We start from the raw sequence: 12,898 nt of genomic DNA, 5'->3' as shown, positions 1-12,898 counted from the left end.
AAAAGCTACCATACTTGTTATAGTTAGGGAATTATCTCAAGGTGTAGACACTAATAGGCAGAACAACATCTGGTTGCTACCAACCGGAGCTGATGCTGAGGGGGTAAAGGGGAGGGAAGGTGTAAACAGTTTGGAACCAAGCTACAGTTTTTGGCTGGGTTCCGGGAGGACCCTCTGTGAGGTGAGAACAGTTCTACTGGTGCATTTTTACATGCTGGAGGAGCAGGATAATCAAAGTATGCACAACTTTGAACTTCATGGCTAATTCCTGCCAACTTGACTGGGAAATCAGTGCTAGAGATTAATGGCTCAAGATGGCCTTCTGACATGCACACATTTGTCCAGCAGAATGAGGGAAGCAACAGCACCTGAACAAAAGCATTTTTTATCAAGAAGGCGTCCTTGGTCTTAGCCGTACATTTCTCCTTGTTTACTAGTCTTCAGCCTAATGCATTTCTTTTTTCAGAGGTTCCCTTGTATTTTGCTTTCTGGTGTCATACCATATTAGCATATTTTCTGTTACTGAAAACGCAGCAGAAGAGTTAACACTAATCATTACTTTAAACTGGAAATGTTAACATTATTTTTGTAGGTGACTGAATGTAAATGAGGTAGCTTGAATTCCCTGATGGTTTGTCATTAGGCTTTTTTTTGCAAAGGGTAATCTTATCTGGTGTTCCATGGTGTCAGCTGTCCACATTATTCAGTAGGAATTCCTTCTTCACCTCCATTCCTACAACCCACATAGTTTTGGAGGATTTAATTTTCTTCTGAAGCATTAAGCAAAGGTGACTGCTGATATGAAAAAATCCCATATATAAGATTTTTTTAAATTCCCTTAATTTTTATAACTTTTCTGCAGAAAGGGGTCAACAAGTTATTTTTATCTTTCTGACTAGAAACATTTCATTAATTCCATTTATAAAAGATTAAATGTCTTTTAAAATCATTGTTATGAACGGTTTATAATGGAGGTACTTTGAAAGCAGCAACTTTGCTATTATTTTCAAAATGTTATGGGAAATTTTAATTATTGAAATTTTGAAATTCTTTAGAAATTAAGTGCAACTGATAGTGATTTCTTGGTATTCTTTCTGCAGACTTTCAGTTTCCGCAAGGTCAGTAATAAAATAACCCAGAGTGTAAAGCGCTAAGTGAGCTGAGGAGTAAAGCAATAAAAGGGAGCAGGGTTTGAGGGATGAGCAGACTTGTGAGAACAGATGTGAGAGCCGAGTTTTCACCCGCTGAAGTAATGTTAAATGTACATGCCCTTTTTTGACCTACCTTACAAACACAAATTGGTAATGTCACGTGCCAATGGGTGTATTTGTTATTGTGTGTCTGTGGAGCCCCTGACAGGGGCTGGATGTTAGTCTGGAAGCTGTGCCCCAACATGCTGTCTATCACAGCAATTTCTGTGCTCCTCCTGCTGAAAGGAGCCGTTTTTACTGTAAATTAAGCTGTTCTTTGGTGGTCGTCGTCTTTCCCATGTACTTTTTTGACAGCCTCCTCTTAACCTCCCAAAGTTGTCTTTCACTTGGCTTGTACGATAGCACAAATGGTGTCACTTGGCCACCTTCTGAAAGACTCACATGGAGTTGAACTTGGCAGAGGAGAGATGGATTGGTATTTTTGCATGTCCTAAGCAATGATTTCCCCTCTCCCAGAGCACCAGCAAACAACGTTTTTTCAAAGGGGGGCCTTAAAGTCCTTTGGTGATGCCAGAAAACCTGAGGGCAAACTGTCCTCCTCCTGGGCAGGTGCTGGAGTGCTGCGTGAGGAGATAATGGCAGGTTTCTTTCATAACTTGTTTCTCAGCCTGTTGGCTTATGAGTGGGTACGACTTGGCAGGACAACGTGGGAGGCAGTTTTCTAAGGGAGAGGGGATGAGTTTGTAGATGGGAGCGGGTACTCCAGCCTGGAGACGGTGTTAGCTGGGTGCTTTTTTCTCTTCAGTGCTCTTATCTCTGTACAGCTGTAGCTAACCTATCTGATCCGTAATGACAGTTTTCATTACAGCTCTTCAGCACAGCTGCGAGGTGGGTTGGCGATTTCCTCCACCACCACTCCCCCAGCCTTTTCCTTCCCTTCCCTGGACATGTGGTTTGTCATCTGCTTGCACAGAGCCTCCTTATACTGGGCTGTGGCTTCCTGTACTAAATCTGATCCAAATTTGTGCTGTGAGGTATTCCCTCCCCCTTGAAGGGTGGCAAGGAGGAAAATAACAGTTGAGAGTGAATAGGTGTTGGCTGTGATCTTTACATGTGCTGGCAGCAGATCCCACGACTTGTATTAGCTGCACAAGTTGAACAGATGGAACAAATTGACAAAATCGTGTTCACTCACGCTGTGCTCAAGGAGCAGCTGAGTTGCTGTTTGAAGTTGAAAGTTTTGAGTGTGGTTTTTTTTCCTCTTGTAGTGGAATTTCTGCTTATATCGTAGAAGCCATTGCCTCAGTGCTCTGCAGTAGCCTAAAGCAGTTAATGAGAGTGGTGTGTCTCCTCCTCTGTGGCTCGGTGCACTTGGCAGGTTTTGGTGAGGCAGAGAGAAGTATGGAAGTATTTCCCTTCTAGATAACAGACTAAATGCCTCTTCTGGTTTTAAGTCCGCAGTAGGTGGTGAAGTTGGATCAGGGCTGAACTCAGCCCTTTTCTGTTCTGGCAACATCCAGGTCAGGGCGAGAAGACTTCACCTTTGTTTCGAGGAGGATGTGTATAAAAGAGGTGAAAAATGAAAATATGCTTATGGAGTTTCAAGTGTGATGATTCTGGAATTCTGGTTCACAAGGAGAAGTGCTTTTCTAGACAAGTTTAGACATTCTAGACAAGCTTAACTCTTCCTCATGTACTTCTCCAAGTAGAGTGCTAGGTTGCTCTCAAAAGCTCTGAGAAAGCTGGTCTAGAGGGTCCTAATCCCATCCAATATCTCCTCTTTGCCTTAAGGGGAAGACGGTTTACACCAGTGCACATTGCACCTGCAGATTGCTAGCTCAGCTTTGCTGGTCTGCACAACATGGGAGGCTTCTTTTGAGGCTTTTCCTTTGCACTTTCTTGCTTCCCCTGCATTTCTTTGGGTAAAATCCTGGACATGCAACCGGTACTTTTACCTTCCCACACACTGACAGTAAATGAGAACCCTCAAATTTACAGGCAGCAGGTGGATGATTTTCTTTCTGATTCAGCTATGAAAAAGAGTCATTATTCTTTCTTCCTACTGAAATTTGTTTCTAAGAGTGATTGCTTACCTGCTTGTTCTGTCTTCCCCTTGCCTTCCTTAACGCTTCAGGACTTCAGGATGCATTTGACAGCGACTGGGAAACTGGGAAGATCACTTACAACAATTATAAAAATGGATCTGATGACGCTGTTTTGGCTTACAAACTCTTGGTACAAACAGGCAACCGAGCAAAGCCCATTGACATCAGCCAGGTACTGTGTCAGAGTCCATACTGGTTTATACAGGAATGCACAAGTCATCAGGAATGGGAGAAAATGCAAAGAGCATGTCGTAGTCTTTTTTCATCTTGATGAATTGAATGCCTGAGTTATACCTTACTGCACGGCCTCACTGACTTTGCAGAAGCCACTTGTTAGTTGCAGACTGGCCTGTGTTGTGAAGTGTTCGAAATCAATACTGGGAATGCCTGCCCTTGATTATTACTGGTTGGCGTATGTTCGGTACTGCTCCAGTGTCCGGCACATTTGGTTTCCACTGAAAATGGTGTAAAAAATGCTTTGCTGCATCCATAGGTAGATGGATGGATTCTGGTCCATGCCAGGCAGAGCCAACGTTAGCCTTGCTGTCCAAAGTGGCATTGTTGCTGATTTGAATCAGATTGCCTTATAGGCTTGACCTTTGCTCAGCCTTCTGCTGTGGCTTTGGATCTAGCATTTGCAATTATTTGGTTAGTTCCTACCAATTCATGCAGAACATAATGTTTTAAAAAATATGTTGATGAATTATAGTGGAAAGAGACTGAAATCGTTACATGCTGTATCATATTTTTGCACCATCATCACTAAATACAGATATACTGTTATAGGACTAAGAGTGGCAGTTGTTTGAGCTGCTTAAATAAAGTATGTCTGAGGTTCTCTTGCAAGGTTGTCACAGCATATTACTCCCATTTGCTGTAGCCATTGGCAGGTGAAAACACATTAGGTTTGACTCCTTATACTAAAATTAGGTATCAAGCCTCTTAAGAAGAAATTCGGCAATAACCTAACTTCTCCTAAAGCCATCATTGAGTCGCTGTGCTTTCAGGCAGAAAAATAGTCTTTCTAATGAGCTTCTTGGCAGATCTGCTTATTGTCTTTCTTTTTTTCCTGGCATTAAAGGTGACAGATTTACGGAGTACATTGTTCAAAGTTACTATGGTGTGTAAAACACACTGCTGTATAGCAACATGCAACATGCTGTCAGGTCTGAATGAAGCTTCAGCTATGAATTAAGCAAAGAAAGGGAGTTGAAGAGAAAACCTTCAGTGAGATTTTGTTTAGCAGAGTGTACCAGGTACGCTGTGGAACAAATGTGATTGGGCTGCAGCTGCTGATATAATTTCCTGTGCCTGGGAGGGAGAAAAGTGTGGTGCACCCACAGGGGCTGAGCGCTGTACTGTGCAGTTCCAGAGACAGCTTGAAGACATACAGTTGTTGCATATCCTGTGGACTAATTGAATCCAGATCCTTGGAATCCAGCTTTTTTTTTTAAAACTGCTGTCACTGTTGTTTTTCATTTCATTAAAAAGACCTGAAACTGGAGCCGAGCCAGAATTTTAAATAAACAAAACAAAAAACCCCAGTAATACTTTTCACCCACAGAGTCCTCTGTGAGAGCTCTAGCTGTGCAGGATTTGGCTACAGAACCCTAGGAGTGTACCACTGCTGTTTACCCCACAGATGCGTTTGCCCACAGTGACCCAAATAACACAGGGCACTCATCTGCTTTCTTGACGCTGGGCATTTTCTGAATACATAGGTCATAGGAGGCAAGTGTTAGCAAAATTTATACAGATGTTGTTTTATTTTTATAGCTCTCCTCCATTTACTGGGTGGCATTTCCTTCAGTGTTAACAACAGAGGTTAACTGCACACAGACGTGTATAGGGACTCTTGCCAGGTTTTCCTTCCCTGTCTTTAAATATGTTTCTCCAACTTGGTTGTTTTTCACTCTTGGCTGCAGGCTTTCAGAATTTGAATTTAATTGGTTCAGTCTATTCTGGAACCGTCTGCTGATTTAGTGGTTATTGTGAATATTATATGAGTATTAATTTATAAATAACCACTTTCTACTGTCACTGTATTTTTTTAGATTTTTTTTCATTGTCAAACAATAGTTTACTGATAAGTCACTTCAGGTGAAGCTTCATACTTTTCTCCTTTTCCCCTCCTATATATATGTGTGTTGCATCTCCAGGCCATTTGTTGAAAGGTTTGCAGCTAGAGCCCCGAGAGCAAAACTCAACTCTGAAAGGCTTCTGATTTTTTCCATTTTGCAGTTGACTAAACAGCGTCTGGTGGATGCGGATGGAATCATTAACCCAAATGCTTTCTACATCTACCTGACAGCCTGGGTTAGCAATGACCCTGTGGCCTATGCTGCCTCACAAGCCAACATCCGGCCTCACCGCCCAGAGTGGGTCCATGACAAAGCAGACTATATGCCAGAAACAAGGCTGAGAAGTAAGTAGCGTTTCATCTTAATGCCTTACAGTTTATATAAGCGCCCCACTCCTTCCTTCAAGAACCAGTAACTCCATAGTTGGCTGATGCTGCACAGGGCTCAGAAGCGTAAACAGGACAATATATTGTGTTACTCTGTAATCTTGAGAGACCTGTGCACCATTGCAAATGTCCACCACTGCAGGGTTTTATCGGGTTGAAAAATGAGTTTTGTTACAGTTTAAAGCTCTAAGAACTTACAGTAAGCATGGCTTTTCAGTGTCACCTCATAGTTCTGTCTGTGAGAAAAACCTAGAGATTGCACGAAATTCCTGCCTCTGTCATTCTGAAGTTACATCACTTAGGTTATATAATGTTTATCCTCAATTCTTAATACCTAAGGGATTTTTATCAAGTTAATTCATGTGCTAAGCTACCAACACTGATACAGTATAAGAGCTACTTAGGTAGGGGAGCATTCCCATTCCGTGCCATTCACTGCTTTCCTGAGCAGCAATGCCAGTTTGCATAGCTTTGCTTCAGCTTTCAATTTATTGTGAGGATTGCTAGTTGGACACCAGCGGGGAAGGGGAGAGGGCATATGGGGGAGGACTGGTGTGCTTGAAAATGTGACTGGGTAACCAGCTAGCCATGCTTCAGTGTATCCGAACCTGAGAGCTTTGTGGCAGTCAGCCAAGTCTTGTCTTAATGAAAATTTATAGTTGAGATTAATAATAGGGCAAATCATGTTTAGCAAGTCAACTGAATGACCCTGCAGGGTCTGGAACACACAACGGCAGTAACAAAACGCTCCTCGTGGAAGCTTTTTTTTTCTTGTCATACAGTAGACTTAGCGTTGCACTCAAAAAGAAGCATGGAGAGTGTTGGTTTGTCGAATTATTAAAGGATAAACAGTTAAGTATTTCCTCAGTAAACCAATACTTTTATATTAGTTTTTTTTCCCAGTTATTTGCACCAGTAACAGAACATGGATTTCTGAATCTGACTTTGACTTTCAAAATATTCAATGGAAATGTTAAAAACCAACAAGTATGATCAAGCATTAGTTTTTCTCTGGTTCTGTGTGAGTGGACCTCAGTTAATTTCAGGGAAAGGACCTTTGATTTCAAAGGAACTGCACTTGCATAAAAGAAGAGCATTTGAATAAAATGTTTAAGATGATGTGATCTTCTACATCGTATTGTAGTTAGGGATTTTTTGGCCAGGTATTCAGTAAAAACTATTATAGCACTGATGAGGATTAATACATGTATTGAAATATATCTGTTAAATTACATAGAATTTTTTGGGGACTTGATGTAGACTGTGTTCATCCCATTGCACTGCATGACAAAATACAGTGATCACCTGTACTGCTTCCGCTTTCAATTTATTGGGAAGTTGTTAAAATGTCACTTGTTCCAAAGAAATAAAATTTAAATTCAACAGTTTTAAGCATTTTGCTGTGGAGAACAAAGTGTTTTGTTAATCGTGCTCTCTGTGTATCTTCTTCTTTCCAAAAACATACTTTAACACTGCTGTCCTTCTCCTAGTTCCAGCAGCTGAGCCCATAGAATATGCTCAGTTTCCTTTCTACCTCAACGGATTGCGTGAAACTTCTGATTTTGTGGAGGCTATCGAGAAAGTGAGAGCTATCTGTAGTAACTACACCAGCCTGGGGATCGCCAGCTACCCAAATGGTTACCCGTTTCTGTTTTGGGAGCAGTACATTGGGCTTCGTCACTGGCTCCTCTTATCCATTAGTGTGGTTTTGGCTTGCACGTTTCTGGTGTGTGCCCTCTTCCTCCTAAACCCCTGGACGGCTGGGATCATTGTAAGTTTATTATAAGGGTCTTTGTTGAAGTCAAATTCCTTTCAGCATAGCTCTTGCTGTAGTCGGGAAGGTTTTGTTTATGTCTGGGCCTGTGGTGGAGTATATTGCATCATTCATTATATATTTATTCAACTTGAGGGGGTAGGGTTCATGCTCAAGGTACAAACCTTAATAACCTTAATCTTTTGACCACCTTTTTTGCAGCTTTAAAGGTTTCTTAGAAAGGTACATAAACTTTTACCCTTGCTCAGATGCACACTAACATGAGAAATAAAGACACAGAGGAAAATTAAGAGCTTTATTAAATACTGAAGTTATTCCTAGTTATGTATTCCTTGTCCCCTTTTATCAGACATAGTTATTTTTCAAGGCAGTTGCTTGTGACTAACTTGCCCGTAAATTTTCCCACTGATTTCTGAATGCAGTCTTTCTGGAAAAACTGAAGTGGTTGGGCTGTATGGAACACACTGGAAAGAGTATAACTGAGCTATCAAGGAGGAAGAGCCATAAAATTATAAACTGAAGAGAATACTCCTCCGTGCTTTCTGCAAGGCCCCATCAGCCTCTCAGTAAACATTCAAGTTAAATTGAATGATGATGTTCCTATGTTTAAATTCCATAAACTATCGTATGGTTTATAAAATGCCAGAAGTAGAAAAGCGTAAAACAGTTACTAGTTTTTGTAATGTACGTTTATACGACAGGTATGTTAAAAGGTAAATGTTTAGTCTAGAATATTTTTCATAGCACTTAATCAAGCAATTTATGTTATTACTCTTGATTCATTAGCTTATAAAATCATTTATTGTAGTGCATAATTTTTTCCCTTGGAAAAGGCGTTTATTTTCAGAGTCCACCATTGCTTTTATAAGTATGTCAATATCTTTTTTCCTGCTCGGCTTTAGCAACTTTTAAAGTTGATTCCACAGATTTCCTCCCCTCCCTTTTCCTCTATTTTTTTTACAAGGTAGATGAAAGAAAAATAAAAGCTTTCCCTCAGATTTAACTGTTCACTTTGTCTGTCTCAATGCCTCCAAGTATCTTAAAAGTTCAGAGCCCCTCTGTAACCTGAAACTCATCAGCTGATTATGCCATTCACTTTCTTCTGGGCTTTATACCTACTCAGAAGTCATCCTCACTGATATTTGCAGTTCTACAAAAAGAATTCCAATACAGGTAGTTGAAAGTTACTTTTTCTGGAAGGATTGTCTGAGAAACAGGTGAAAAAGAGAAAAAATATGTTTGAGGGAGTATCCATGATACAGAAGAAATTGTTTTTTAGATCACTGATAAATTGTAACCCATACAAAATTGATGCTTAGTCTGTTAACTGGTTCTTAGGAGTATAAGTTTAACTGGCTCTTCAGCAAGTCATTGCCATTGAGCACAACAAAACAAGGAAAAGCAGGTTGTCTTTGGGAATATAGGATGGCTTTGAGGAGTATGGTTTATAATCACCATGTTGTTTTTAAATATCTTTCTCTTCATGTGTCTGGAGTATTAGAAGTTACTAACATCTGTTTGAAATTTCTAGGTGGTGGTGCTGGCTCTAATGACTGTGGAGCTGTTTGGCATGATGGGTCTAATTGGAATAAAGCTGAGTGCAGTGCCTGTGGTTATCCTGATTGCTTCTGTTGGCATTGGCGTGGAATTCACTGTTCATGTTGCTTTGGTACGTAAAATCAGGAAGCATTTTTAAAATAAAATATCATTAAATATTATCAGTATTGATGTCTATTTATTATTAATGAAAATTTTTTTGAAATTGTGGCAATGTTAGGATCACAAATCCTTATTTAATCTCCTGAGTCAGTGACATGATTCTCAGAAAGAAGCTGGTCACAGCTTTGTGTGCCATTCGATTTATCTCGATAGAGCAGAGTTGATCTTGGTGAGGCGGTTCCTAACTATTGAGGCATTCTCCCAGGAGATAAAAGGCGATACATTACCTGTGATATCTAATTGTCTGATTGTTGCAAATAGATAGAGAAAGCAGAGCTCTCAATGCACCTTACTTCAGTCCAGACTCTCCTGGTCCTTGTCTGCAGCCTCGCTGTTGTTGCCTCAGTGCTGTGTAGCTGTTTGTTGCCTCTTGCATTCTGTGTCTTGTGGAAGAGAAGCCTTTAAAGATTTTCAAAATCACATATAGTGTCATTTGATTTCTCTGGACCACTAAAATTTGAATGTATTTGGGTTTATTTTCCACTTGAAAAATCTGCACCTTCTTTTTAGAACCCATTAGCTATTAATAGTGTGCACAAACGCAGTCTGTAGGAAAATAGTTTTCCGATGTGATGAAGAGGAGCAGTGAGGGGGGAAAGAAGTATGTCTTATATAAAGATTTTCAGCATTTTTCAAGGCCAAGTGTCCAAATCTTGAGTGCTCCTACTCACTCAGCTTAGTCAACCTGATGTCCAAAAATGCACAGAAACGACTGTGTGCTTGCAAGGCAGCAGTTCTGGGAGTTCCAGATACGCAAAAGTCATCTTGCTTTATTTGGTGACAAAGAATAGAGTGCTATTTTTCTGTGGTCGCATTTGACAATGTCAGCACTGATCTTTGCAACATTTTGCTCACTCAGTATAAATCATTTTCCTGTAAGGCTATTCTAATCAATATTTCTGAATAGTTTAAGAATATAAGTGTCTTCATAGTTTTGAATTTTACTGTATAAAAAGTAGGAAAGGATGAGTGGTCAATACAACATAATTCTAGGGAGGAGGTGCTTGTAGTCTACTATCATCTCTAGTATTTTAGTACTGTAGCAGTACAAAAAGAAGTGAAGGGAAGGGTCTGGAAAGTGGTGGTGACATTGGATGGGAATGCAGTGGGCCTTTTAGACTCAGAAGGAGGACTAGTAGACTGCTAAGAAGATCTGGTGGCAGTGAGAAAGAGAGGAGCACACTGGGGATGGCCAAATACTGGGAACATGTTGTAGATGATGTACAGAGTTGGGACACGTCAAATGGTAGATGGAAAGAGTAATTTTAAGAAAAATTGTAGGGGAAGTAGGGTAAGGTTAAAGAGGAGCAACCGTATCCCTAAGTGATTGTATCTATTTTTCCCCTGCTGCTGTGGATAGTTAGGCTTTTGGAGGTAAACGTGTTTGCTGGGACTTGGCGGTAGTTTGGGAAGTGTGAGAAACCAGTGGTGTACAAGAGGAAGAAAGAAACAACAGTTTCTTAGAATTGAAGATTTAAAACAGGAAAACTGGAGTAAAAAAGGACAAACCACCTAGCTGTTTCTAAACGGGAAGAAAGTAATCTAATTTACAGGACTTTATATATATTATGTTTTTTAAAAAAAGAAGTAAAAGTTACCCGTGGCTGAAGGTAAAATGCCAAGCAAACTGAAAATTGTGCTTTTTTTGCATTGACTCTGGAGTCAAAAACTTTCAAATGTAGGCTTTAAATAAAAGATTGCCTAGTAGACCTCAGATGATAGCAGCAGTACTGACCTTCACAGAATGTCCTGCATATAAATAGTCAACCAGTGTTCCATAAACAAAAAAGGCCATGGTATGACTGTTGATAGAGAACTTAATTGAACTTGTTTAAGAGTGATTCGCAATCCACTTGTGGCTCAGTTCTCTGCTACCACTTACGAATAGTGACCTTATTTTTTAAATTCTGTAAATAATTTCTGAATCAATAGTAGACTTGTATCATGCATCCTTTAATTACACACATGTACATGTGTTTATATAATGTGTTAATATGTTTGTGGATCCATGTGAGTTTTCTCATTGACAGCTGCTTTTACCCTGAGGGGGATTCTTTATCCATTTATGTATATGGGAATGTAAAATGCCCTGGATACATTTAATTTTCCACAGACGAGTTTTAATCCAATAATAAAGATTAATAATACACGGTTTGGTTACCTACAGAAGTGAGGGCTGGGAATCTCACCCGACGTGTACCCATTTTTGGTCTGCTTGTCCCACCAAATAACTTCTTTAAGTGTTGACTGATTTCAAATTTTTAAAATTCGTCAGATAAGTGAAAATAAGCCACTGGAGAAGGGACACTTAAATTCCAGGACCAAGAGGAAGATAGTTGCTTGAGTCCGTATCTTAATAGTCAGTAGAGGATTTGCTGAAGAAAGAGCCCTTATAAATCACAGGAAGAAGGTCAGCCAGGTTCTTGTTTTCTTAAACCATTGAGTCACGCACAGAGAAGACGAATTCATACAAAACAACAGCATTTCAGTATTCTTGATACAGCTTGTTCACTAAGGAGCCTGAGGGAGAAAGGCATTTCACTAGTCATATTGTTGCTCAGGCACTACTGTGTTCAGTAGTGTTCCTACGGCGATTTTGTACCTATAGGCCTCCTAGCTTTGAAGTAATAGAAGTTGCAAAAACATTTATGTTGAGTGAAATAGAAGTGTTAAAAAAGTCATGGAAGTCATGTCCCCGTGAGAGTGAGAGGAGTGGCCCTGTAATTTTGACACCTTTCATCATGAAATGAATTCTTTGCAGGTGGAAATAAGCAAAGCTGGAGGCAAAAGCCTACTGGTGCAAGCAGGCATTGTTTCCAGAATTATTACTGTGATCTGACTGTAATCAGTGCTTACTCTGGTGGTGTGGCTTCAGCAGCAGCTGTGTGGTATGACTGCAGAATCGGGCCTTCTCTTGAAGGTTAGCCAGCTAGAGAAAAGTAATTAACTGGCTCTGAGAGAGGCTGTTTGGAAGGTTATATACATCTGTCTAATGAAATGGATTTCATTGTTTTACAGGCATTTTTAACTGCCATAGGAGACAGGAACCACAGGGCTGTCCTCGCATTGGAACACATGTTTGCGCCAGTGCTGGATGGGGCCGTGTCCACTCTGCTTGGAGTGTTAATGCTCGCAGGATCAGAGTTCGATTTTATTGTCAGGTAAGGCGTTTGTGTGTGTCCTGACTTCGTTTTTAAAATAAAAATCAGCATGCTTTAAATTTTTAGTCACTTCAGCGTATCTGTCATTTTATTACTATGCATGGTGTGTCAAGCATGCTTACGTCATGGTCCTGTTTTCCCTCTGTTTTATTAACTCCTTGTTACGTGCTAGATGCAGTAGTGTTTCCATTGCTGGTATTAAAATCTGTTCCAGGAAAATCTGACACCCAGTATGAAAGAACACAGAAATGGCCCTCTTTAGCAAAGTTTGTTAATTCTGGGTTTGAGTCAGTTCGAAGCATCTGGTATTGTCCAGTGTGAGCTGGGTTTGACCTTTAGCCTTCAGGTCCTCCAGACTTCTTGTACGCACAGCAATTTGTGTGCAAAGGACGCGTGAACCTACAAACACACTGCAACTCTGTGTGCTGCAAGTGACTCTCTCCGGGCCTTCTCCTTCTATCGTTATGTGAGGTTTACAGCGATGTATAACAGGGAGAGGAAAAAAAAACCCCGTTTGGGAG

General features: G+C 40.4%; 1 protein-coding gene across 4 annotated transcripts in view; it reads left to right on the top strand.

Annotated features, from left to right (window-relative positions):
• Positions 1–12,898, top strand: part of PTCH1 (patched 1) — a 75,451-nt gene that overhangs the window by 52,112 nt on the left and 10,441 nt on the right. For all 4 annotated transcript variants that reach the window (XR_012584915.1, XM_074569989.1, XM_074569988.1 and 1 more), the window contains 5 exons: positions 3,286–3,428; positions 5,498–5,681; positions 7,214–7,494; positions 9,029–9,166; positions 12,235–12,377. Coding sequence is in view for 3 of the 4 variants with exons in the window: in XM_074569989.1 (XP_074426090.1) it covers positions 3,286–3,428; positions 5,498–5,681; positions 7,214–7,494; positions 9,029–9,166; positions 12,235–12,377 (889 nt within the window). In the remaining variant the exon portion in view is untranslated. The remainder of the gene's footprint in view (positions 1–3,285; positions 3,429–5,497; positions 5,682–7,213; positions 7,495–9,028; positions 9,167–12,234; positions 12,378–12,898) is intronic.

Source organism: Larus michahellis, chromosome Z (genome assembly GCF_964199755.1).
Source record: "Larus michahellis chromosome Z, bLarMic1.1, whole genome shotgun sequence".
NCBI classification, from domain to species: Eukaryota; Metazoa; Chordata; class Aves; order Charadriiformes; family Laridae; genus Larus; species Larus michahellis.
This window is presented reverse-complemented; position numbering and strand designations above follow the sequence as displayed.